Source organism: Peromyscus eremicus, unplaced genomic scaffold (assembly GCF_949786415.1).
Source record: "Peromyscus eremicus unplaced genomic scaffold, PerEre_H2_v1 PerEre#2#unplaced_62, whole genome shotgun sequence".
In the NCBI taxonomy this organism is placed as follows: domain Eukaryota; kingdom Metazoa; phylum Chordata; class Mammalia; order Rodentia; family Cricetidae; genus Peromyscus; species Peromyscus eremicus.
The window spans coordinates 374,528-401,913 of NW_026734305.1; the positions used below are offsets into that span (position 1 = coordinate 374,528).

A 27,386-nucleotide genomic window follows, 5' to 3' on the forward strand; every position below is an offset into this window, starting at 1 on the left:
GCAGAGAGAGACCTGAATGTGAGGAGGTATCAGTCCTGACCTAAGCCCTGTGTGTGGACTAGAAGTGTGGCCACGATGGGGCTCAAGGACTGTGCTGGAGGCTGCAGACTTGGCCCTAAACAGACATCAAGGAGTCAGCTGCGAGGCGGAGAAACAACCAGGGCCATCAGCGAAGTTCTAAACATGCCAAAGACCGTGTTTTCAAGGCAAGGGGTGGTGTGTGTGTCACCAATATGTGTGGGGAGGCTGGAGAACAACTTCAGTGTCCTTCCCGGGTGTTCTCCATGTTTGTTTACCTCCTCTCTCCCTCCCTCCCCCTTCTCCCCTCCCCCTCTTCCCCCTTCTCCCCTCCCTCCCTCCTCCCTTTTCCCCTCCCTCCCTCCCCCCTCCCCCTCTCTCCTCCCTCCCTCCTTCCCTCCCTCCTTCCCTTCCTTCCCTGTTTTGTTTTTTGAGACATGGTTTCTCTGTGTATGTAGCCCTGGCTGTCCTGGAATTCTCTATGTAGACCAGGCTGGCCTGGAACTCACAGAGATCCTCCTGCCTCTGCCTCCTGAGTGCTGGGATTAAACATATGCACCACCACAGCCAGCAAAAAGTACAGGTCACCTTTTTTTTTTTTTTTTTTTTTTTTTGAGACAGAGTTTCTCTGTGTACTCCTGCCTGTCCTGGAACCGTTTCTCCCTCCCTCCCCTCTCTCATGCCTTTGGTTTCTCCCCAGATCCCCCCTCTCTCTCAGATAGGATCTTCATCTATACAGCCCGGGCTTTGCCTGGGACTCATAATTCTCCTGTCTCATCCTCATAAATGCTGGGGTTATGGATGCACACTTCACCCGACACACCCTCCCGATTCTGAGAACAGATGATGGACAGGCTGAAAAGGACTCATTTTCAGGTGTTGAGGCTCACATGGGGACACAGCCGCACAATGTCAATGACACTTGGTTCATGCCATCCTCATGCTTTGTGCTCCCACGTGCTAAGATTACAGGCCCCACCACCATATCCTGCCTTATTAAACATTTAGCAGTTGAGTTTTTTTTTTTTTCCCACTGAAACACTTTCTAGCAAGACAGACTATTGTATGACTTTTCGTTAATAGAAGTAGAGGGCGGCCCTAAAAAAGCACCGTGTTGGAGGCCATTAGTTACTAAGAATCTGAGTGGATCTTGGCTTCAGATGTTGGGTGTTGTCTAGAGGAAATCCGTGACTGTCATCATCCCACTTTCTTTCTTTCTTTTTTTTTAAAGATGTATTTATTTATTATGTATGTAGTGTTCTGCCTGCATGTATGCCTGAGCACCAGATCTCATTATGGATGGTTGTAAGCTGCCATGTGGATGCTGGGAATGGAACTCAGGTCCTCACAAAGAGCAGTCAGTGCTCTTAACCTCTGAGCCATCTCTCCAGTCCCATCATCCCGCCTTCTAGGAAATAGTTGTGGACCGCGAGAGTGGCTTTATCTGAGCCCTTTAATCATTTAGGCTGATGCTCACCTCTTTCCACTTACCTCTTGGTGTGTAATCCGGACTCCATTATAAAAAGACATAACAGTATTGGGTCCTACTGCTACCTTGGAAAATAGTCCTTCTCCGGCACTGGAGATGAGAGAGTCGGCAACATAGACTCTAAAAAAGAGGAGAAAAGAATAATAAAATCATAAGATTTTCAGTGTGATGGGTCACTCTTGCTGTCAATCACTAAAATTCCATGATAGTTACTGAATCCCAAATGACAGTTCCCAATTAGTCAACAAAAGAGGTGAGGGTGAGAAATTACACCACAATATGCTAGCAACAATAATGGAAGAAATAACTCTTGTCTCTTTAGGAGTTGTATTTAAAATGAACTCCACCCGCCTCCTTTAGATGGGGTATCTGGCTTAGGGTATCTGCCTCAGACTTGTTCTGGAGCCAATGACAATCAGGAACTTCATTTTTTTTTCCTTTTGGACAGGGTTTCTCTGTTTAACCCTGGCTGTTCTAGAACTCTCTATGTAAACTCACGGCATCTGCCTCCTGCCTCTGTCTCCTTCCTGAGTGCTGGGATTAAAGGTGTGAGCCACTGGGCCTGGTGATAACCACCTGGTGGTAACTAGAGACTTCTAATCCTCCTGATTCCACCTCTTGAGTGACCAGTTTTCTGTGGTGTTGGAGATCAAACCTAGGGCTTTGTGAATGCAAGGCGTGCATCAACTGAGCTGCATCCCCAGGCCTCAGACGATGTCTTCTCCTGGGCTGGGGAGATGGCTGCTCTTCCAGAGGATTTGGGTTTGATTCCCAGCATCCACATGGCATCTCACAACCATTTGTAACTCCAGTTCCAGGGGTCTTATAGCTTGGTCTCATGGAGGCATTTCCTTCCTCTCTGATGACTCTAGCTTGTGTCAAGTTGACACGCAAACCAGCCAGCCTAGTACTTGATAGACATTTTTGAAAAAGAAGCTAATGTTTATAGTTAATGACAAGAAAACATTTCCCAAAATTTACTAACACAGTGCTCAAATTTCTCAAAGCCAGGCAACAGAGGAAAACTATTATTTAGTTAAATGCCAAGATGGACTGTTTATACAAAAAGTGACAATTAATGAGACATATCCAACAAGCATTTCCCTACAGAGGGGTTAAAGGAGAGGTCAGCTAACTACAGGTCAAATCTGACTGCCGCTCATTTTTGTTGATAAAGTTTTATTGAGACACAGCTGCCTTCCCCAGTTTGTTTAAGACTGTGTCTGGCTGCTGTAGTCAAATGCGGAGCTGAGTCTGTTCAATGGACAGCACAGGGCCTGCAAGCTCCCAAATTGATCTTGGTGTTCTTTCACAGAAAAAGGTTCCTAAACTCTGTCTAATAAGAAAAGCACCCTCGGCTGTGGAACAGAGGTAATAAGAGCTTATGTTCCACTAGCAAATCTTTGATTTCTTCATTTCTCTGTGCACTGTGATGGATGACCTGTTAGGAAGTGGGTATCTGTAATTTTGGCTTATTTTATGGACTGGGAAGTCTGAATGATGGCTTCCAATTCTGCTCCTTCCCTGTGACAGAGTGAAACATGTCACCCTTTTGCCAGGTGACCTCATGACACTTCCTTCGGTGCAGGTGGGGCATACATCCCCATCCTGCTGACTTGGCTAGCAGAACATGGTGGAGGCCCTGCTGGTGGGTCTCAGGTGTTAAGAGACATGGCGAGTTTTTGCCAGTCTCTTCCAGTTTCCATTGTCTCCAAGAGAAGAATATGTCCCGGGGGCTGTTGTTCCTTCAGTCGGAGTCTTGGAAGGGAGAGATGGGAAACAGACCTGAACTCGACTTGAATCCTGGAGCTCAGCCTAGTCTGGCTGAGCCTGGTGAAGCCCAAGTAAAGATGGCTGAACCTAAGCCAACCCACAGAACCATGAGTATAGTGTAATACAAAACACTGGCCTCTGTAAACAGCTGAGCGGTTTGAGAGTGTTGGTTATGCAGGATTTCACAACAGACTAGGCTGATAGATACAGTTGGCCCTGTGGTGTTTTGGGGCGAACACAGTGGCCAGTCTACACCCACTGGCCCTGGGCCAGAACCTCTTGTCAAAAAAAAAAAAAAAGGACATTCTCTCCCTGCCCGTGGCACTGTGGGATCAGCACTGTCGTTTAGATCAGGAAGAGGCTTGTTTCTTAGCCGGGAGCAGAAAGTAAACAAGAGGTAAGCCACGCCCCGAGGGGCTGTCCTTTCTCAGCAGAGCGGCTAAAGGAGGTAAGCCACGCCCCCAGGGGCTGTCCTTTCTCAGCAGAGCGGCTAAAGGAGGTAAGCCACGCCCCCAGGGGCTGTCCTTTCTCAGCAGAGCGGCTAAAGGAGGTAAGCCACGCCCCCAGGGGCTGTCCTTTCTCAGCAGAGCGGCTAAAGGAGGTAAGCCACGCCCCCAGGGGCTGTCCTTTCTCAGCAGAGCGGCTAAAGGAGGTAAGCCACGCCCCCAGGGGCTGTCCTTTCTCAGCAGAGCGGCGGTGGGAGAATAAGGGGAATTTTGGGCACTGAGAGTCCACGCTAGAGGGCAGCCATCCTCGTAGGTTAGGTATGGAATGGACAGGCCTGACACGGAGGGATGTATTTACGCCTGCCATTGCTGCCTTTGCTTCTATCCTGCCTTCCCTGAGGAGTAAAGAAGTTGCTTTATGTTCCAAGGGTCAGGCTGGAGGTATAGGCTAGATTGACAGAGCATGGATTGCTCCCCTAGAGGACTGCATCATCAAGAGCCTTGAGAGCGCCTGCTTCCAAGCCTGACCCAAGGTTGAAAGCCCTTCCACATGGTGGAAAGAAAGAACTGATTTCAAAAGCCGTTCTCTGATTTCTACATGCATGCTACCCCAACCCTCCAGAGTCCCGAGAAAGGGTGGGACTGCCTGACCCAATGCTTTACCTAGAGAGTTCATTCTAGGACGGATGAGACATGAAGCTGCTTGATAAGGTAGAAACCTTCGGTGGACAGCCTCTATATAGGAATATAGTCTTCCTCAGAATGCACAAATACTTACTAGGAAGTGTGCCAAGGAAAAGTACTCATTATGGAGGAGGGACTTTGCTGGAGCAGGAGCCCAGCCTGAGCAGAGAGCCACAGAAGCCCAAGGGTGCCCACCACCAGGGCATAGACGGTGCAATGAAAGCCACAAGGAAAGAGTTACCTCTCGGACTCATAAGGGTCTGGAAGGAGGGCATCACTAGAGATGCAGGAGGAAGTCGATTTATCAAAGTGGTACACGGAACCTAGAAGGCAAACCGACAGGTCAGTTCAGGCGGAGAGCCTGGCAGGACAGGCAGATGTGGCTCCCCAGTCAGAGGACGAACCAAACAATCACACAGGCCTCTCAGGTCATGCCAGCTAGAATAGTCAAGTGGGCATCTGTCAGGTTTACTCTTTGATTGTGTTTTCCAATCTTGTCCTCTTTTTCTTTTTCCTTGGTGAGATAGGACCTTACCAAGTTGCCCAGCCTGGCTTTGTAGTTGAGATCCTGTAGCTGAAGGTTTTCCTGTGCTCACCCACATCAAGGACCCTTCAACCGCTTATGAAATAATCACTCAGAAGCTTATGTTAATTAAAACTGCCTGGCCATTAGCTCAGGCTTACTGCTGACTAGCTCTTAAACTCAGCCCATTTCTGTTAATCTATATGTTGCCATGTGTTCCATGGCTTTACCTGTGTGCCATTACATGCTGCTCCCTGGACATTGGGCTGGCATCTCCTGACTCAGCCTTTCAGCCTTCCCACAATTCTCCTTGTTTGCTGCCTGGCTACTGGCCAATCAGCAGCACATTCACAGCATACAGACCATCCCACAGCAAGATCCCCTTGCCTCAAGCTTCTGAGTCTGGTATTACAGGCCTGATTTATTTAAGTCTTAATGCACAGCCATCAGACTTAACTCTTAAGATTCCTATTTGTTGATTTTCCTTTATTCAAATGTCTTAAAATCTGCTTGTGTGCTTAAAACTTTAAGCAAAACACATCGCAGAATTTTTGGATTTCTCTGATCAGAGTAAATTGGATATTAGTTTTTAAATTTCTTTGAGGTTTTCTTCATACCAGACAGTCTGTAAAATGTATAGCAGAGGCCAGCAGTTGACTTCCTCACTGAGAGTGAACTCAGCCTCACAGAAATAAGGAGAACAACATTGCTCTGCATGAAGAGTCACTTGATTTCTAGCATGGTGGCTCAGATTACCGATCGGTAATCAGTCCCGAAAATAAGGTATGCAACTGTCCTAGAATTACTGTTGGCTTTCTGTTGACCTTGGAGAACCTTCACAGGGCACAAGGTACGTTGGATTCTCCAAGTGTTCATAAACAAAGAAACAAGATTTGGACCCAGAGCATGAACTCCTGCAAAGCCAATCATTTTTAGCACCAACATCACTAACAATCCCATTAATCGGTTCTTCAGTAGTCACCATGGTTACCAGCCCCTTTCCTGTTTTTTAAAATACAACATAAACCTAAATGAATGTCTCAAACCTAAGCTAGACTATGATCCAAATCAGTCAGTAACTGCCTAGGAAACAGACTACTTAAGTATTTCAAAAAGAGAACATTCAGCTGAGGAACTTGGTTATACAGGAGATAGAAGAGCTGTGAAGCCAAGCAGGGAGCCAGGAGGAATTTAGAAGTGGGCATGAGCAGGAAGCCTCCACCGACCTACTAAGCTGGGGATGGGAGAGGAGGTGGTGGTGTGTTCTTTCCAGGCTCCATAACACATCTGTGGCCAGCAGCCTCTCCAGGGCTTAAACTCAGCAGTCAGATACACAGGAGCCTGGGGACAGGAGCAGCTGCCTGGCAGAGGACTACAAGGGATACTGCAATTGCTATTCTTGGTCGTCAACTTGACTACATCTGGAATTAACTAAAACCCAAGTGGCTAGGTGCACCTGTGAGGGATTTCTTTCTTTTCTTTCTTTTTTCTTCTTTTGAGACAGGGTTTTTCTGTGTGTAGCCTTGGCTGTCCTGGATCTCTCTGTGGACCAGGCTGGCCTCAGACTCAGAGATCTGCCCGCCTCTGCCTCCTGAGTGGGATTAAAGGCATGCACCACCACAGCTCAGCCACCTTGTTTTTTTGAGACAGGGTCTCTCTCAGCCTGGAGCTGGCTACCAAGCTCCAGGGATCTGTCTGTCTGTACCTCTCCAGTGCCATGTGGCTTTTATATTTAGGTTCTAGAGATTGAACTCTGGTCTTTAGGCTTAGGTGGTAAGAAGCATTTTATCAACTGAACCATCTCCCTAGGTTCTGAAATAATAGTAAATATACAGAAAAGTACAAAGAAAGAAAGACTCTTCCCACTGTTTCTTCTAACATTAACTTTTAAAAAGGGTTTTACATTTAGTGTGTGTGTGTGTGTGTGTGTGTGTGTGTGTGTGTGTGTGTGAGAGAGAGAGAGAGAGAGAGAGAGAGAGAGAGAGAGAGATGCATGTGTGAGGTCAGAGGACAAATTTCAAGAGTTGACTCTCTTCCTTCACCATGTGGGTCCCTGAGACTGAACTCAGGTCATCGGCCTTTAAAGTCAGCTCCTACAGCCACCGAGCCATCTCCGACTTAATCAGCTGTACAGATTATACAGATTTGGAAGTCTATCTGATTTGATTCTTTAGTAACATAAAACTCATGGCTCTGGGTTTTAGAGACACAGTTGTCTGAAACTGGTTGAACTGCTTGTCACTTCCTAGTCCCGTACCTTCTCACAGTCACCAACAGATGCCTTCTCGTGGGACTTCTCAGCAGAGCCCACTGAAGTAATGTTGTACTTTCTCTGTCTCACTCATGCTGGGGTTTGTCATGTGACTTGCAACAAAAATGGAGGAGAGTTCCAGGGTGAGGCTTCAGGAGGCACCATTGGTATCTGTTTATATTCTGACACATCTGTGAGGCACTGTGAGAAAACATTGCCCAAAGCGGCCTCTGTGCCTTTGGACTGGGCCCCAGCGTAAGACACAGACCAGCCTAGACCAGCTGAACCTCAGGACACAGCAGACTTGTGGTTGCTGTCATAAACAGGGAGGGCCTGAGGGGTCTGGGTTTTGGCAAAAACTGACTGACACTCCATTAAAGTGGGCTCCCCGGAGAAGAAAAGAAACCTCTTTGTAGGGCAATGATGGTGCACACCTTTAATCCCAGCACTTGGGAGGTGAGGCAGGAGGATCTCTGTGAGTTTGAGGCCAGCCTGGTCTACTTAGTGAGTTCCAGGACACACAGAGAACCTTTGTCTTGAAAAACCAAAACCAAAACCAAAACACCCCCAAACCTCTTCAACCTGTCACCCACTGGACGACTTACTTCCAGACGTCAATTCAAAGTGTGGCCCCCCTTCCTCGGTGGCCGTGAGGATGGCCAGTTTCCCTTCAATCATCTCTCCATCAATGAACTTGCCATAGAGCGCGGTCCTCTGGTCAGGGTAGACATAGGCTATCTTCTCTCCAGTCATCTCTCCGTCTTCATTGACTTCCCCGACGAGGCTACCTCCGTCCTGCAAGGAGAAACCCAAACCCAGAGGTTTTACATAAAGTAGTCGTGGATAGGGTGTGAGTTCGGGAAGTTCGCCTTCGGCAACCCCCACTGTGAAGAACACCAACGATAACAATAACAGTTTAAGAGTCTAGAGCTTTTCACAGGAGTGAGAGCTCTGCACGCCTCTGCAGGCAGCTCCTCCGCCACACACACAAATACACTTCTGGAATGTTCTACGCACACGGACAGGTACGCCTCATTTAGAGTAGGAGACTGGAGTGCACTTGGCAATCCTGAAGTAGTGACTAGCCCTCTAGCTTGGTGTGTTAGCTAAGAAACAAACTCATCACACTCAGAACACATTGCAGACATTTAAGGGTAATATAATTAAGCACACACCTGTAATATATTAAGGGAAATAGATTACAGCATAAATCTATTACAGTACACATCTTTAATCTTAGCACTATGGAGGCAGAGACAGGCAGATCTCTGATCTCTGTGAGTTTGAGGCCAGCCTGATCTATCCCGGACAGCCAGCACTACATAGAGAGACCCTGTCTCAAAGCAAACAAACAAACTTCACTGAAAATGAACCCCCCTTTTGTCCCTTTCTGTAGCACTGGGGTGAACCCAGAGCCCAGGACTTTGTAGGATTGTACATGGTAGACACTCCACCCCTGAGCTAAATCTCCATGCCTTTAAACATGCTTAAGAATTAATTTGGTCTACCCGAGTAAAAATAGAATTGCCTGTATTTTTCTAAGTGATAAACAGCAGACCTTGACTCTTCCACAGCACTTCTTTCTTTCATTCTTCATTTGTGGCTCCCCTGCCTCCCCCCAAGAGAAGGGCCAGCTTTGCTTCATTCCACAGGACAGATGTTAGAGTAATTTTATGTCCTGCTAAGTGCCAGGGTAGGTAACTGACAAATACCTGATTTTTTTTTTTTTAACTTTCTGTGTATGTTCCTGTATGTGTGCATGGGTAAGCACGCACCGTGGTGCATGTGTGGAGGTCAGAGGACAACTTGCAGAAGTCCCCCACCACGTGGATCCCAGGGGTCCCATCATATCGCCAGGCTTAGCGGCAGACACCTTTACTCACGAAGCCTCTCACTGAGACTTTTTAGTTGAACTAGGCTACCACAGCATTATGGCTAATTTGATTTAGGCTGCAAAAGATGGGCCCCTCCCCTGGAAGTCCTAACTGCCTGATTTACCAATCTGAGTCCTTTGTAAGCTTGCTGAACAATTTGATACTATGGCACCTCAGACAGCTTGGTTAATGACCTCAGCTCGAGTATCTGGGAACGGCTACGCAAAGCTGCAATGTGGGTGATCTTCCGTGTCGCTTGCTGAGACAGGAATAAGTGACATTATGTACACTCTTGGTTATTGATAAGACCAGGGAGCAAAAATGTAGCTACAGCGGCCGATAGGTCTCCCTTGCTCCAGTGGCTGGCCCCCACCCTTGTACCTGCAGTAGTACTAACTGGACTCAAGGGATTATAAAACAAACAAACAAACAAACAACAAAAAAACCGAGAGAAGAACACGAAGGTGGGAGCTGACATGTTGGGGGTGTCTGGTGGGATTGGGGAGCGGAGTTGGGGGTGCATATGATGAAGACATGTATACATGTGTACAAAATTGTCAAAGAACACATGAAATATTCTCTAAAGATGTCACTGCATATATAGGTTTCAAAATTTGGCTCCACTCAGCGAGATGAACGCAGGAAATGGTCTCAGTGCCTTCGATCTCATCACCGGACCTCAGTCGATCCTAGTCAGCAGCAAAATGACAGGGAGGGGGAGTCTCCAGGAATTCCTGTTTTGTCTCTCTCTTCGTCTCTCTCCCATCCTCTTCCTACACAGGGCTCCACTCATCTTTCTGACAAGTCTCTCAAATGTCAGTAGTGCCCCAGCACAGGCATTGTGGGGCTCACCCTGGCCGCTCGGGAAGCCCACTCCCAGCCTTCTGGACCTGTAGGTACCTTGGTACCTGTCCATCTGCTTGTCTGCTTCTACCTAGACAGTCACCTAAATGATGTCTGATGGGTCAGAGCTGACCAAGAGGATACCTAAATGTTTGGGCAAGTGTTAGACAAAGATTAACCACATTCTTTCCTTAATAGTAGTTTCTTTTTAAAATTCTCTGTCTCTCTGTCTCTCTGTCTCTCTGTCTCTCTGTCTCTCTGTCTCTGTCTCTGTCTCTCTCTCTCTCTCTCTCTCTCTCTCTCTCTCTCACACACACACACACACACACACACACACACACACACACACACAGAAGAGGATGGGAGAGAGACGAAGAGAGAGACAAAACAGGAATTCCCGGAGACTCCCCCTCCCTGTCATTTTGCTGCTGACTAGGATCGACTGAGGTCCGGTGATGAGATCGAAGGCACTGAGACCATTTCCTGCGTTCATCTCGCTGAGTGGAGCCAAATTTTGAAACCTATATATGCAGTGACATCTTTAGAGAATATTTCATGTGTTCTTTGACAATTTTGTACACATGTATACATGTCTTCATCATATGCACCCCCAACTCCGCTCCCCAACCCCACCAGACACCCCCAACATGTCAGCTCCCACCTTCATGTTCTTCTCTCGGTTTTTTTGTTGTTTGTTTGTTTGTTTTATAATCCCTTGAGTCCAGTTAGTACTACTGCAGGTACATGGGTGGGGGCCAGCCACTGGAGCAAGGGAGACAGAGAGAGACAGAGAGACAGAGAGACAGAGACAGAGACAGAGACAGAGACAGAGAAAGACAGAGAGCTGTAGAATCCCCAGAGTCCCCAGTGTGGATGCTGGGGTCCAAACTCCAGTCCTCATGGTAGAACAGCAGCAGCTCTTAACTGAGGAGCCATCTCCCCAGCCTCAAACTCCCAGGCTTAAGCCCTTCTGTCTCAGGCTCCCCTAGTAGCTGGGTCCACAGGTGCATAATCTGTGCCAAGCTTAACTGATTAAAAACACAGTTGTGTGGTTGGGCACTGTCGTGTGTACCTTTATTCCCAGCACTAGGGAGGCAGAGGCAGGTGAATCTCAGCGAGTTTGAGACCAGCCTGGTCTACACATTGAGCTCCAGGACAGTCAGGACTATGTAGAAAACAAACCTGTCTCAAAAATAAGTAAAAACCAACAGTATTTGGATGACATTGGATGTCCTGCTCTATCTCTCTGCCTTATTCCCTTGAGGCAGGGTCTCTCTGAACTTGGAGGTGTGCCAGGCCCAGAGAGCCACAGTGAGAGCGTTGTGAGTGCATAAGTGATCAAGCTAGCCAACCCTTTTACTTGGTTCCTGAGGATTTGATCTTAGGTCCTCACACTTGTAGCAAGTGCGCTTATCTGATAAGCCATCTTCTTAGCTCCTTAAATGGTTTCTAAAGAATAATACTGTGGGGCTGGAGAGATGGCTCAGTGGTTATGAGCACTGGCTGTTCTTCTAGAGGTCTTGAGTTTGATTCCCAGCACCCACACGGTGGCTCACAACCATCTATAGTGGGTTCTGATGCCCTCTTCTGGCATAAAGTCGTACATGCAGATAGAGAACTCATATACATAAAATAAATAAATAGATCTTAAAGAAATAAAGTAAAAGTATAAATGCTGTGTATATTGTTTTTTTTTTAAAAAAAGATAATAATGTGAGCTGGTGGGATGGCTCAGGGAGGCAGAGGGGGTGGAGGTGGGGTAAAGGTGCTTGCTGTGTAAGCCCAGGGACCTGAGCTCAGGCCCTAGGTGGGAACAGAGAATGGAGTCCACAAACTGTCCTCAGATTGCCGCCACACATATGCCTGACACACGCAGCTCCACACATCATGCACACTCACACACAAATAAGACATAAATAAATACAACAACGTTTAAGTACATTTACTGGGGATTACCTTTTCTTGTTTTACATGTAATAATTTGCTTTTCTGGGACAAAGTTTTACTACACAGCCCAGGCTGACCTCAAACTCTGTATGTCGTTGAGGCTGACCTTGAACTCCTAATCCTCTTGCCTCCATTCCCAAATTCTGGGAGATTCCAGGCAAGCACCGTTGTGCCTAGCCTGTTTTTACTAACAATTCAGAGTAAGCAGAAAGGTATTTTCAGTTAAGCTCTGGACATGATAAAACAGTAAACAAAGTATATCTTAAGGTTTACTTTTCAAAACATAGTTTTAAAATTCATCAACAACAGATGGAACATTTGAAATGCAAACAAAAATGATTAATTCCCAACCATGGACTTTGCCTTATCTATCTGCTGTAGTGAGTTCAAAGCCAGCACGGTTACCAAACACTTGAAGGCAAGTCAGTTAAATCATCTTAACATAAGCAATACAATCCATGGTGCACCTTCACAGTGAGGAGAACGTAAAAATCAAGCTGCAGTGGGGGAGTGACTCCAGAAAGGATTCAGTCTCACGTATGAGCGACTAGATAGAATTAAGCAGCAGCTGGGTGAGGTGGCGCATGCCTTTAATATGAACACTCGGAGGCAGAGGCAGGTAGATCTCATATGAGTTTGAGGACAGCCTGGTCTACAGAGTGCATTTGAGGCCAGCCAGATTACACAGTGAGAGCCTGTCTCTTCCCCTATATGTATTTCTTTATTCTTTTTCTTTTTCTTCTCTCCTCTCTGTCTGTCTCTGTCTCTGTCTCTGTCTCTCTCTCTGCTCTCGACACAGGGTCTCTCTATGTAGTCCTGGCTCTCCTGGATCTCACTAAGTTCTGGGATTTAAGGCATGTATCATCACACCCATCCATCCCTCACATGTATTTCAACGATGAAATATCCCACCACTTCTTTCTACATGCCAAAGGAATTAAAAGCAATTTATTTTTTACTTTATAAAGGGCACAATAAAACTAGTTTGTGCCAGTGATGAGTAAATACTCAGGAATACTCAGTGTGACTCAGAAGAATAATTAATAGCAATCTAAAGCCTAGTCCCAGTGAACAACAGCAGGCAGGTGGGCCTCAGACACGCTCATCTGTAGCGACTGATCTGTGGCTTTGCAGCAAATACATTTGACTGTTTATCATCAGGAGTCAAAATATTGTCTTAAAACACGTTCCTTTCCCTCATAGCAAGCAGGCGCCAGCTTACTGGGTAATGGATCCAACACACTCCATGTCGAATGTTGTCTTTGTACTGGCCCTTGAAGATCAGCCTCCCGTCAGTGTCATACTCCTGGGCTGGTCCGTTCAGCTCACCGTCCACATATGTGCCTTGGAGGACACCTCCATCCTCATAGGTGTAAACACCCTGGCCCTGCAGGGCATCGTCCACATAAAATCCCTCCAGGGTGCTGCAAGGCAAGGGAGAACAGAAAGGAGCAGTCAGATTACACAGCACTATAGTTCTGTCTCTGTCTCTCTCTCTCTAGCATACAGGTAGTGGGTAGAGGATGTCTGGTGGTTGTTGGCTCTCTCTTTCCACCGTGTGGATCACAGGGATCAAACTCAGGCTGTCAGACTTGGTGGCAAGCACCTTTACCCACTGAGCCCTCTTAAAATAAAGGATCAGGTCCGAGGACTCACATGCCCAGCTCTGTGCCCACCCTTTCATGTATCAGGACATCTGGAATTCCCATAGATGGATGGCCAGGAAAAATGCAAAGAGGCAAATAATAGTTGGTGATGTCGCCTGGTTGGTAGAGCATTTACCTAGCATGCCCAAGGCCCTGGGTTTGAGGAAGCCTTAACCTATAATCTCCTGATTCCTGTGAATCTTATTTCTTTCTTTGCTAAAAGAAAGAGAGAAGAAAAAAGCCACAGGTACGGCTGAGAACAAGTCTCAGCCACCCATGTCTCCACGGCCAGGCAGATGCCCAGCTTACATTGGGGCATTAGCATTTCTGCTGTTAAATCTACTCAACAGTGAGCATTGTGCTTCTCTCTGGGCTCTAAGCCTCTTGGATGGCTTGCATACAAGGCTCTTCAGTCACACAAGCATGGTTTAGCTTGTGCAAATGGCTATCTTACTTCCAAGTCACTAATATTTTATTCTACAGTAGCAATGATAACCGGCATCCAATCAAAAGACTTCCCTTGGATCCCGTTGGAAGACTGGTGAGGACTTATTTTTGTTATATAGTCATAAGTCCCTTAATGACAGGGACAGGCTCTGAAAAATGTGACATCAGATGATTTTGTCAATATGTGAACAGCACAAGTATGCACAAACAAATCCAGATGCTAAGCTGGCTCTTTACCTAGGTTACATGTTGATCTTGCAGGACTTTTGTGGCATACTGTTCATGGAGTCCTGCGCATGACACTCAGCTGGACACATGTGCTCCTGTGCACAACCATGGACATAAAGGAGTGGCGGGGTAAAGGAGGAGGACACCGGGTTCAACCCTGCTTACTCCATCAGCAGCCTGATGAGGCCTGAGCCCCATGGCGCTGGACCAGAAGAAAGCTCATAGCACACCCAAGGCCATTTTACCAGCCTTCTCCTGCCGCTGTCCTCAGAAAACAGATTTGGGAAGTTCAGAAATATGTTTTCTGTCCAATATCCTCATGCAATAGAAGTAAGTTTACCAAAAATACCATTTGTCATAAAGGGAAGGGCGGCTCAAACCATTTGTAAATTTTTTTTTTTTTTTTTTTTTTTTTTTTTTTTTTTTTGGTTTTTCGAGACAGGGTTTCTCTGCGTAGCTTTGCACCTTTCCTGGAACTTGCTCTGTAGCCCAGGCTGGCCTCGCTCTGTAGCCCAGGCTGGCCTCAAACTCACAGAGATCCATCTGCCTCTGCCTCCAGAGTGCTGGGATTAAAGGCATGCGCCACCGCTGCCCGGCTCCCATCTGTAAAATTTTAAATGTAAGTGTTAACAATATGGCTCAGTGGTAAAGGCACTTGCCACCAATCCCAAGGATCTGCATTTGATTCCCTGGACACACGTCACGGAAGGAGAAAGCCAACTGAGGCCCGTCGTACCCTGACTTCCACACGCAGGCCGACCCTTCCCTGCACATCGCACATATCCACAAAATAAACAAATGTGATTTAAAGATTAAAACACAAATGGTAGATATTCAGAAACAAAGGCGGTTTGATTAACAGCCAGGTTTTAGTCACAGATCCAGCTTGTAAGCATTTTAAGGTATGTGTCCTATGTAGTGAGCCTGGTATGGGGCTCTAGCCAGCACAGTGCACGGAATAAGTACAGGCCAACAGGACTGCCTTGTAAGCACACACTGCGCTAGAGGCCATGTAGGAGAAGCACACGATACATTGTGGGTAGGCGGGATGAACACACACCTTATGCCGCGACAAGCATACACTTCGTCCTGGGTTACGTAGGACAAGCACACATCACGTACTGGGCTAGGTAAGAGAAGTACACATCATGTTCCGGGGCAGGTAAAACGCAAAGCAAGGCACGGGGACTGAGCAGGCTGTCCCTGACTCTGCCTGGTGACGTCCTGTCTTATGATTGAGAATGATCTGTAATTATTAAATGAAATGCACAGCCTGAACAGTGACAGCGTCTCATTTCATTGTAATTACACTATTTGTGGTCTCCCAAGGAGATAAATAGTTCTCTCCCGTTTGTTTGTATTATCGATGACAAATAGGCTTATTAAATTCATGAATGGAATGAAGTATACTTTAACATAGCTTTTGCATAAATGATCAAAACTCTAAATTCAGTGAAGCCGAATTAATGAGATTCAACTGTCATTAGATTCAGACAATTAAAAAGGAGAGCCCGCTTGGAGAAGGATTGCTAATCAACTGATGGGGTGATATGTGCAGCACAGGAAAGCGAGCCAGCCATCCCTCTTCCTTTCTGGGAGAGACTGTCAGGTAAGACACAAGATGCAGCCAGGAGGTAGTGGTGTATGCCTTTAATCCCAGAACTTGGGAGGCAGAGGGCAGAGACATCTCTATGAGCTTGAGACCTGTGTGGTCTACAGAGTGAGTTCCAGGACAGCCAGGGCTATACAAAGAAACCCTGTTTTGAAACAAGCCCCCCTCCCCGCAAAAAAGATACAAGATACTCAGTGAAGTCTGAATTTTACACAGGTTATAAACTTCAGCAGGTGCATATCCCAAATACTGGGTAGAAGATATAAATATAAAAAGTGTGTTTTGTTGTTGTGGCCTGAAGTTTTTTTTGTTGTTTTTTTTTAAGATTTATTTATTTATTATGTATACAGTGTTCTGTCTGTATACAGAAGAGGGCACCTGATCTCTTTGTGGATGGTTGTGAGCCACCATGTGGTTGCTGGTAATTGAATTCAGGACCTCTGGAAGAACAGCCAGTGCTTTTAACCTCTGAGCCATCTCTCTAGCCCCCTGAAGTTTTAATTTAACCAAGTGTTCTAAGTTTTTATTTGCTAGTTCTGGCAACCCAGATTTGATTTTAAGATTCTCAGCAGCATTCAAAATGTTCCTGTGTGTATTTGGGTATCGTCCCCACAGACAAGCCTGCCAATACCTCTCAGATTCATGACCAAATCTGCAAGTCACAGGTGTCTCAGACAAGTTAAAAAACCAGCACAGACTTGCACGTATCTTTGTGAGTGTGAGTTCCCGCGTGTCAGGGCTGGCACATGAGGTAAGAGGACAACTCTGGGGATCAGTTCTTCCTCCCACTGTCAAGCTCAGAGCATCCGGCAAGTGCTTTTCCCAGAGTCATAGTTCTGTTTGTTTTGTTGTTTTTTCCCCCACAAAGGGTTTCTCAGCATAGCCCTGGCTGTCCTGAAACTCACCACATAGACCAGGCTGGCCTCCAGCTCATGAGATCCACCTGCCTCTGAGTGCTGGGTCTAAGGGAGGCGCCTCCACACCCAGACCCACTGAGTCATCTTGTTTTGATCTCAGTCCCAACCCTGTCCAATGGCTTGTCATTGCCTGTGAGCCCATTCTCACTTCCCTCCCAAGAGGAACACTGGTTTTCCTCTTTGCACAGCTGACTTCATACGCACAGTGCAGTCTCTGAAGACAGGGCAGTCAAGGGCTCTACAGCTCGGCTAAATTCCAGAGCCCTTAAAGCTACCTTTTTAGGGAGGTAGGAAAGATGCTTCTCTTTCAGCAGTAATTTATGAATGACCCGACTGAATGGGAGAAGGAAGGAATCGATACTTTTTATGTTAAAAATAAAAAGCAATGTGCTCATTGTAACAAACAAACTGTCACCATGCTACAGAAAGTATAGCTTTTCACTATTCTTATCCGAAATATTTGGTTGACATTTTTATGTGAACATCATGCATTTCCATCCCTCCCCTCCCCCTGCCCGTCACAGGGTCTCGCTGTGTAGCCCAGGCTAGCTTCAACCTCAGGAACCTTCTGTTCTTTCCTTAGCATTGGGGTTACAGTCTTATAATATCATGCTCAGCTCTGTATTTTGCTGTTGTTTGTTTTGAGACAAGGTCTCACTCACTCAGGCTGGCCTTGAACTCACTGTGTAGCTGAGGATGAGTGTGAACTCTTGATCCTCCTTCCTCTACCTCCCAAGAGCAGGGACTTGTAGACACAGGCCACCACTAATGGCTCCTGCTCTGTTTTAATTTTTTCTTTTTATATGTGTGTGTGTGTGTGTGTGTGTGTGTGTGTGTGTGTGTGTGCTTGTGTGTGTGTGTGTGTGTGTGTTTGGGTGTGTATGTGTGCTTGTGTGTGTGTGTGTGTATATATGTGTAGAGGCTAGAAGAAGGTGTCAGAGCTCTTGGGTCTGGGGTTACAGGTGGCTGTGAGCCATCTAATATGGGTGCTGGGAAGTGAACTTGGGTCCTCTGAAGCAGCAAGCGTTCTTAACCATGGAGCCATCTCTCGAGGCCCGGTTTTAATGTTCTCAACCCATGCTACCTTTTACCTTTGGCAGGCTCCTCAGGATAATATTAAGAAATAACAATAATGGTCATTGATTGTTTGACTTTCTGGTAATGGCATTGGAAGCACACAACTGGACAACTCAGGGGAAATGAAAACATCAGTTTAACCACACTTCTTTCTCCTCACATACACAGGCCTTTTTATTTTATGAGGCACTAAGTTTTGAAAAACAATTAAAGTAGGAAATAGAGCTTAAAATAGTGGAGAAATTTAGCAGCTGCTCACCCCAACTGATGCACCTGCATTTTATTTAAATATTACTGTATTTTCATTTGAAAGTCACCTCTATGGTATCTGAATACAGGGAAGTATTTAGGAAGCTTGGCTTTTCTTCATGGTTTGGGGACCGAGAAGTTTCTGTCCTCCACCTCATCGGCCTAACCATTGTGCCATAACCTGTAGCTTGTGGGTTGCACATGGCCTGGGATGGCTATGAATGTGGCCAACACCAAATCTCAAGCTTGCTTAAAACTTAAGGTTTTTTTTTTTTTGGTGATCTTTTTTTTTTTTTTTTTTCTTTTTCCTTTTGGTAGCTCTATTATACCGTGCTTTTCAAGTCTGAACTTTTGTAGATAATGACTCTGTGTCCAATATAAAAGGTTGGACACAGCTGCTAGTGTGTTCTCATCAATATAAGAGTCGAGAAAAAAACTTACAAATGAATCAGATTCTACTTTCAAGACCCATCTCTAGCAAATTAAATTGTGGCTTGGTTGGAAACATTGTTCTAGGAACTGTTTCGTGTGGCTGCACTGGTGTCTAATGCTGCAAACCGAGGAAGGAGAAAGCCACCTCCAGCCAACACCTTCGACCTCGGGAGGCGGAATGGGCAAGCAGAACAGAGCACTTTCTGTAATCGGTCTGGCCATATGCTGGGCACCTTCAAAGTCTCTCTTGCCTTTGTTTTTATCCTTTCACAGAGGATGTGTGAGTCTAGAGAATCTGACGATCACCAAGGCTCAAAATAACAGCAATTAGCAAAATTTAGTCCTCTTTGTTAAAGACAACCCTAAGAAGTGTACTGCTATGGACTGAATGTTCACGCCTCTGTAAAATCTGTACATTTGAAGCCTTAATTCCCAGTGCGGTTGTCCTTGGAGGGGAGATGTTGGTTATGAAGTCAGAGCCTTCCTGGGTGCACTTACTGCCCTTAGAAAAGACACCGTGGAGCTTGCTTTCTCCGGCTCCCTTCTCCAGCCTGTGACAAGATAAGCAGCCATCTGCAAGCCAGGAAGCAGGTCCTTACCAGACACCGATCTAACAGCATTTGATCTGGAAGCTCTCAGCCCTCCAGAACTGAGAGAGGAACTCTACCCCAGGCAGACATTGTCAGAACGGATCTGGAAGGTGTGACACCGGTTGGTTTCTGGTGCTGAACTGCTAGCTTGCTGATGGAGGTGGATGGTGGGGGAACCACACCTTTTGGAGGAGCTGATTGGTGTGTGACTGTAGCAACATTAAGACATTTGACACCAATGTTTTTCCTAACAAGTAGTCTTCTAGGCCGCTGGAATCACCAAGATTAGCGTAACCTCAGGACTGGTCACCAGCACCATCCACCCTCCCCCAGGCACTTGCCGGGGGTGCCATGCCTTCCCAGGTCTTGATTGCTCTTGTCATTCAACCATTTATCCCCATCCTACAAATGAGAAAACAGGAGTCTGGGGAGGTCACTACCAAAGAAGATCCTTCAGGAACACCGTCATCAACGCCCCGGGCTCCTAGCAAGTGCTAACACACCTATAGAAAAGAAGCTAGCTGCTGGGGGTGGCGGTGGCAGTGGCGGTGGCAGTGGCGGTGGCGGTGGCGGTGGTGGTGGCCCATGCCTTTAATCCCAGTACTGGGGAAACAGGGGCAGGTGGATCTCTGTGAGTTCAAAGTCAGTCTGGTCTACCGAGCTAGTTCTAGGACGCAGGGCTGTTACACAGAGAAACCTGCCTCAGAAAACAAAACAAAACAAAACAAAAACAAAAAACCAACCAACCAACCAACCAGTTAAGAAGTGACCTTAGCCGGGCGGTGGTGGTGCACGCCTTTAATCCCAGCATTCAGGAAGCAGAGGCAGGTAGATCTCTGTGAGTTCGAGGCCAGCCTGGGTTACAGAGTGAGTTCCAAGACAGGCTCCAGCTACACAGAGAAACCGTGTCTCGAAAAACGGAAAAAAAAAAAAAAAAAAAAAAAAAAAAAAAAAAAAAAAAGAAATGACCTTAAAGAAAACAAAGAAAGCATGGAAAAAAGGAAACAGATTCATCACTATTTCCTCACTTCTGCTCAGAATTGAGTGCAGATGTAATAAAAAGTATTGCCTCTAAAAGTGAACTTAGTCAGTGTTTCACACCTGTAATCTCAGCACTTAGGAGGTAGAGGCAGGAGGATCAGGAGTCAAGATCATGCTCAGCTACATAGTGAGTGCAAGGCCAGCCTGGACTACATGAGATCCTGTCTCAACAAAAGAAAGAAAGGAAAGAAGGAAGGAAGGAAGGAAGAAAGAAAGAAAGAAAAAAGGAAAGAAAAAAAGAAAGAAAGAAAACATAGAAATGAATTCACCTCAACTCTAACTCTCACTATCTAGGGGACTCTGGGAAAGTTATTTAGCCTCTCTAAGCCTTAGTTTCCTCATAAATGAGGTGGGATTGTAAGTCCAAATGTATTTATTGCTTGGTTCCAATAGGAGACCAACGATGGTCAGGAACACAGAAGGATGCTGCCTCATGAGAGGCTGGAACACGTGACTTCAAAAGTTCATTTCCACACAGCATCTCTGAAATGTGATCAAGCGCCTCATAAGAACATGGGAAATGTTAGATGTCCTCATCGCCCCTAGGCCCACAGGGATCCCTCTCAGCAGGACACATCAGTACAGGAAGTCAACGACTTTGGGAGGTGGGGTGATAACTCAGTCGGCAAACCGCTTGCCTTGCAGCATGAGGATGCACCTTGGTCCCTTAGAACCCACTTAAAAAACAAAGCCAATGTGTCGGTGTGGATTTGGAATCTCTGTCTAGCCTACTTGGTGAGTTTCAAGCCAGGGAGAGATCCTGTCTCAAAACCAACAAACACAAAACACACGAAGACGTGGCCTTTCGGATAGCTCGGTGGGTAAAGTACTTGCCACCAAGCCTAATGACCGAGCTTCATCTCTGGCACCCACATGCAGAGACCCAACTCCTACAAGTTATCCTCTGACCTCCACACACTGTGGCGTGTCTAGCCCCTCCCAATAAACAAATTAATGCAATACAAAATTCCATAAAATCAAGATTCATGGCAATGAGGAACAATAATGGAGTTTTTTTTTTATTTCTCCATGTGTGTGCACATGTATACCACACACACGTACCACACACACACACACATATGACACATATACACATACTACTTGTGTACAGAAAAATAAAGGCACGCAGTAGCAAATTCTTTGGAAACTAGTTGGCACATCCAGGAAAAGCACTGACAATCAACGTTTCCACTCTGGGTTCTATGGCACACACTGGTGATCCCAGTACTCTACAGGATGAGGCAGGAGGACAGCGGGTTTGAGGACAGCCAGGCGACTAGAAACAGCATTGAAAGAGAATGAAGCTCAGTGGTAGAACACTTGCCTGGCATCATGAGGCCCTGGGTTCAGTCCCCAGTTCCGAAGAATAACCATACATATAATAAGTTACCTTGCTTTTGTCTTGGGCTACAGACCACACGACTCCCTGATATTACCATTCCACAGCCTAAAAGTACAGACCTCTGGGTTTGTTCGATTTTTCTTTTTCTTCTCCCAGTCCTAGGCTAGTGACAAGTTCTGGCTCTAGGTTTACACATTTTGGTGGAACTGAGAACAGTTAAACTGTACTAAAGATCCAAATTAGAGGTGACAATCAGAGGTGCAGATAGCAAAGCATTGTCAGTACCAGAAAAACATTTCCACGGTGTCCTCAGAACTATACACCTCCAGTGTCAGGCTCCAGACCGTGTGGTTCCTGATGGGGAGTCTTGGTCCCTACCTGCTTACTAAGGGTTCCATTTCTTGTGTCTAACAGGGAGTACATTTTTGGCACACTTGGCTCAAATGCTCAGTCTAGCCCAAACGAGCTCAGTGTAGCTCATTAATGATCTTCTACACCAGGCCTGTAAAGCCAGTAGGTAAATGCCACTGAATACAATCAATTTGCTGGATTACTTTCCCTAAGAGTCCAGTCAATTGTTGGCTATCCTTATCTAACTACCAAATTTAAAGTATAAATATGCTCATGTGTGTGTGCCTGTGTGTGCATGTGCAACCATCTGGATAAATTCTAACTTGTTTTCAGCTCCCACATCCACGTGGCAAGGACTTTACTATCATTGTTCTAAAGTAGCAAGTTAAGGGGAAGTGTCGGAAAGCACAGTAGATGTCATAGACAAATTCTGCACTCAAGGAAATTCTCCTCAGGTGGGGGAGGGGAAAATAAGACCTTTACAAAAACATACATTGTGAAATGAATACAAAAATAATCTCAGCATAAAATAAAAATTGCCATTTTCCAGTTAAAGAGCTTTGGTTAACTTGCCATGGAAATGGAGTAGGGAGAATTACTTTCCGGACAGAGGGATTCTGAAAGAGAAGGCACCATACCAACACCTTGAAAGAGACCTGTGGGGACCAGGTATCCAGTGAGTATTGTATTTGTGTGTGTGTGTGTGTGTGTGTGTGTGTGTGTGTGTGCGTGTGTGTATACAATGTATGAGTATGTGTGTATATATGATGTGTGTGTGCCTGTGCACATGGCTGTGTGTGAGTGTGGGCCATGGTATACGTGGAGGCTGGAGGTACAACTTTGGGGTGTCAGTTCTTGTTCCGGCTTGTGTGATGTCATTGAGCTATGTCACAGTTTTTGAACTGTATTTCAGATGAATCCTGTGCAAGATGGGGCCCCCCTGAATCTGGCTTGGCAGAACATCACTGGACAGACACATGCCAGGCTCAGCACACCTTAGGCTGGCTTCCGCACAGCCACCCACCACCATTTCTGGTCACCCAAAGCCTTGCACACATGTTGGGGTTACTCTCACTCACCTTTTGCAGGAGGTGTATACAAACTTTTAATTGAATTCTTGCATTTGTATCATTCCTTCTTTTGCAATAGTTGGAGAGACCCCCCCCCCCCCCCCCCCGCCCCCGCACCTCCCCCCAACCCTAAACAAAACAGACCAGCGAGGGGCTACCTGCCGTCAAAGAAGAAGAACTTCCCGCGTCCATTCTTTTCTCCATGCACAAAGTTGCCCTCAAATCTGTCTGTGGAGGAGTAGGTGACGGTACAGAATCCATGTGGTAATCCATCATCGTCCAGGTGCCCTGGGGGAAAGAGAGGAGCACAGGGTCACACCTTAACACCAGCCACAGGATGCAACCACCATCAGCTCAGAACTGCCAAAAGTGCCCATTCTTTGCATGGAGACCAGAAGAGGGCATCAGATTCCCCTGCATCTGGACTTACAGATGGTGGTGAGCTGCTCAGCATGGGTGCTGGGAGCTGAACTCAAGTCATTTGCAAGAATAGCAAGGACCCTTAACTGCTGAGCCATGAATCACTCCAGCCCCAGCTTCTGTGTCTTGAAATGGACCTACACATGCAGAACTTCATGTTTTGTATACTTCATACCAGTCAGGTCCACACACACACACAGAAAGGCCTGTGCATGTTTGAGGACATGGAGCTTGTACCAGCTTGTCTTTTCTCTGGGGACTGGGACTTATTATCAGTAGGACCATCTGCAGTACTGGTTACCACTTCCCCATAGTACTTATGTTGGGAATGAATGTCCCCAGCTTCTCACATTCAACTGAAATGTGGCTCAGGATGGCACTGAGTTTATAGTCTTATTGTCACATCCACTACTCCGCAGCTCTTACATGTTGCAAGCATGCAATATGATTTTACATGTTATCCTAGAGTATGGTATTGAGCACTAGTGGAGTCGGGACACACCATTTGATTTTACATCCAGATAACGAAGGAGAGAGTCACGTGTCTAAAACTGCCCGAATATTTAATTTTTTGTTATTGACAGTCCTTCTAAGCTTAAACTTAAGCTAACCCTAAGTGCCTTTCAAACTCCCTGTGTCAGAGGGTTATGTTTTAAGTGGAGATGACCATGCCCACATTGCTACTGAAATAGTGATCTTGGACCCCAGGAACAGTCCTTACACTCACCTTTGACCTCCTGGTGCTTCCTGGTTGCCGACTACACAGCTTGAAACACACATTTGGAGCCAGTGTCTAGGTGTCTGGGTGCTTTGTTACCACCTACATGTTTTGCAAACCCCAGGAACCCCTCATTAGCATCCCCCCATCATCTGGGTGAGTAGATTTTGCAGTGGTGAGTGAAAATAGTAAACTCCACTGTCTTTTCCCTCGGGTTGACAACTGGATCATGGGTGAAAATATTAAACACTGTGCAATGCAGGGACGTTAACTACAAGCACGTGGCTTCCAGAGGGCTCCCTGGCATGAAAACACAAACCTTGCCACCACAGTGACGGTTTTCAGCTCCTGAGACTTTTGTTTTAAGACGATAGGACACCAGGCTAAGGAAGGACTCAGTGGTAGAGTGCTCAGATAGCATGCCTGAGAATGCAAGCAATCCCTGGCACCGGAAGACAAAAATTAGAAAAAGACAGAAGTCATAAAGAAATAAAATGTTCTTCTTATTACAGACTACTACACCATAAAATAATAACAACAACAACAAAAAAAAAACCACAATGCTTTATCGCTCTACCTGACTAGAGTATGGAATGAGTTACCTAGAACATAGTACAAAAAATACATGCTATTATTTATTTGTTTACTTGTGTGTGTGTGTGTGTGTGTGTGTGGTTGAGTTTATGTGCACCATACACATGTAGGAACCTTCAGAGGCCAGAAGAGGCCATTGGATCCCCTGGAACTGGAGTTACAGGTGATGAGCCGTCATGTGAGTGCTGGGAACCTAACTAAGGTCCTCCACAAGAGCAAGCAGTACTCTTAGCAGGAGCCTTTTCTCCAACCCTATATGGCTATGTGAACACACCACAGACAGGTTAGTTCTCTTCTTTAAACACAAACTTTTCCTACAAGGGTCAGGGAGTCAATGGTCAGCAGAGAACTAGTCCAAAATTGCCTTCTTTTGGTAGAAAAACTGAATTACATGATGTAATTCTGACACTTGAGTCATGTGAAGTAATTGGACACCTCTTTTCTAACTATCTACTGATGACACTCTTTTATTGAGACAGATCAGATTTATTTTTAATTTTCTCTTTTAATAAAAAATACTCAATATAGAGCTAAAAGCTTTCTCTTATGAAACATTGAAATCAATTAAACGTAGCCATTAACATTCCTATGAATTTAGTGTCCTACTTTTGATAGAGGGAGAGATATCAGAATAATTAGGTTAGTCTCTCAGGAGAGTAATTACGGAGGGGTTGGAGATACTCCCACAACGGGAAAAGGTTCACACACTTCAGACTTTAAACAGTGGTTGTTAATAAAATTGTTTTTCCACTTCAAATCAAGAGAAACACTACGATAAACGTGAACACTGAGGGGAGTGTGACCCTTCCTACTTCCCTTCCTCCCTCGTCCTATTTCTGAGTCAAACGTGGAGGGTGTGCCATCCTCTGCACTGAACGCAGATATTGAAGAAAAATGGAAGGTGTTGTGTAACTGAAAGCAGGCAGAGGTCAGTTCTGACTCCAGGTGAGAGGACGCCAAAATCTCACCCCTCTTCCATTTGGACCCCTCTGCAACAGGCCAGTGGAGAAGGAACCCTTCACTCTTTCCTAGAGGATTTTCCTAGAGGTCACTTTTCAGGTGACCTTGTGCACTTGGAAGAAGATTCGTGGATGGGTGGCCATTCTCTGCTAGTCTAGCTGCGTATGCAAGTTCTCAAATCTGTCCGACCTCAGCAGGATTCCCATCTTGACTCGTTTTCTTTTGCATCCTTAGGTGCAGGCAATGGAAAGAATTAGAAACTAGAGAGAATATCTGAAACTCCCATTCTTATTGTTTTCTAAGCAGCTACCCCAAACATCAGCAAAGCCAAAGGCTGGACATGGTAGTGAAAGCTTGCTCTCTTCCTTCTGGGGATTAAGAGTTCAAGGGCGGTCCCAGCACACAGCAAGTTTGAGGCCAGGCTGGGCTGCATAACGTTCTGTCTCTAACACAAAACACAACAGAACAGAACGGAACAGAACAAACAGCCCCAGTCAAAACAATAACAACAAGAAGACTTGCAAAGCAGAAAAGGCTAGGGAAGAGATTAGGTTGTTCCAATCCTGCTGCCTTTGAACGTCAGTGCGGGTCAGTGCTGCGAGGGATCTTGGCACAACACTTATTCAAATGCTGATGGGACAACAAGGTTATGTGGTCTCACAACCTTAGCAGCCAGCCTAACGGAGAGGAGGTTACCATCCAGAGAAGGAAACAACCGTGAAGCTACTTTTTGGGGCAGTGGGGGCCTAAGCTAAGTGCTTTCTTGTTACTCTTTTTAAATCTCCCAACAGATGACTACACATTACCACGTGATTTGCAAGAGAATGCTGATCACTCTAAATGAAAAGCCGCTGCCTCAAACCTACCAATTCCCTTTTTGTCTAGAGAAAGGCGGACAGACTGGGCACCCTTTCTCCTTTCTGACGGCAGAAGGAGGTAGCTCTAAGCGCTGGAGACCCCGCACGGCAGGCACAGGGCTTTCTGCTCTATCCTGAGGGCCGGGTTCCAAGACCACACTGGGCTGCTCACAAATGCCCGCAACTCCGGCTCCAGGGACCCGGCTCCAGGGACCCCCCACCCTCTCCTGCCCTCCCAGGGCACTAGTATACACATAAATAATAGGAGTAATTTAAAAAGAAAGTGAAAGAGAAACTGTTTAGGGGAACAGAAGAGACCAAGGGGAAGGCAGGGGAGTATGGGACAACATATTCCACACACACCACATACTTGTATGAAAATACTCTTACATAACCCAGTACCAAGTATGATGAAAAGAAACTATATATTTAAAAAAAAATCAATGTTTCAAGTTTTACGACCATGTTAATGACTGTGCACTACTGAGCCAAAGGGTGTACTGTAATTTTTGTATAACTTTTCAACTTCAAAAATTATCTTTAAAAACAAACAAACGAATGAAAAAAAAAAAAAAAAAAAAAAAAAAACTACTCGCAGCGCCCAGGCTCTGCTTATAGAGAAGTGCAGGAGACTTTGTGGGCAGGCTGCGGAAAATTGCCAAGATTCCCAATCAGACCCTGGTGGGGAACTCCTATCCCTTGCCTGTGTGGCCTAACTCCGTGTGGAAACTCTAGTCCTTGCTGAAGCCTATAGAATGCGCCGAGTCAGCCAACCCCCTTCCAGGCCAGTTCCCATCACACAGAAGGCGGGCACCAGGCCTACACAACAGGCCAAGTTCACTGGAATGACTGCTTTGTGCTAATAACACAGTCCCAGCAAGAGAGCCACCCAGGATCTGTCCGCAGACAGACTGAATGGTAGCCAAGGAAAAGCAACGTGCCTAATTTTTCCCCCATTTTGTTCTAAATATTTTTACCTACCAAATG

General features: G+C 46.0%; 1 protein-coding gene across 1 annotated transcript in view; it reads right to left on the reverse strand.

Annotated features, from left to right (window-relative positions):
- Positions 1 to 27,386, reverse strand: part of Setd7 (SET domain containing 7, histone lysine methyltransferase) — a 41,440-nt gene that overhangs the window by 8,455 nt on the left and 5,599 nt on the right. The window contains exons 2-6 of the mRNA XM_059252476.1: positions 23,009 to 23,138; positions 13,071 to 13,272; positions 7,790 to 7,979; positions 4,652 to 4,733; positions 1,510 to 1,627 (exon numbers count right to left, since the gene is read on the reverse strand). Of these exons, the coding sequence (XP_059108459.1) occupies positions 1,510 to 1,627; positions 4,652 to 4,733; positions 7,790 to 7,979; positions 13,071 to 13,272; positions 23,009 to 23,138 (722 nt within the window). The remainder of the gene's footprint in view (positions 1 to 1,509; positions 1,628 to 4,651; positions 4,734 to 7,789; positions 7,980 to 13,070; positions 13,273 to 23,008; positions 23,139 to 27,386) is intronic.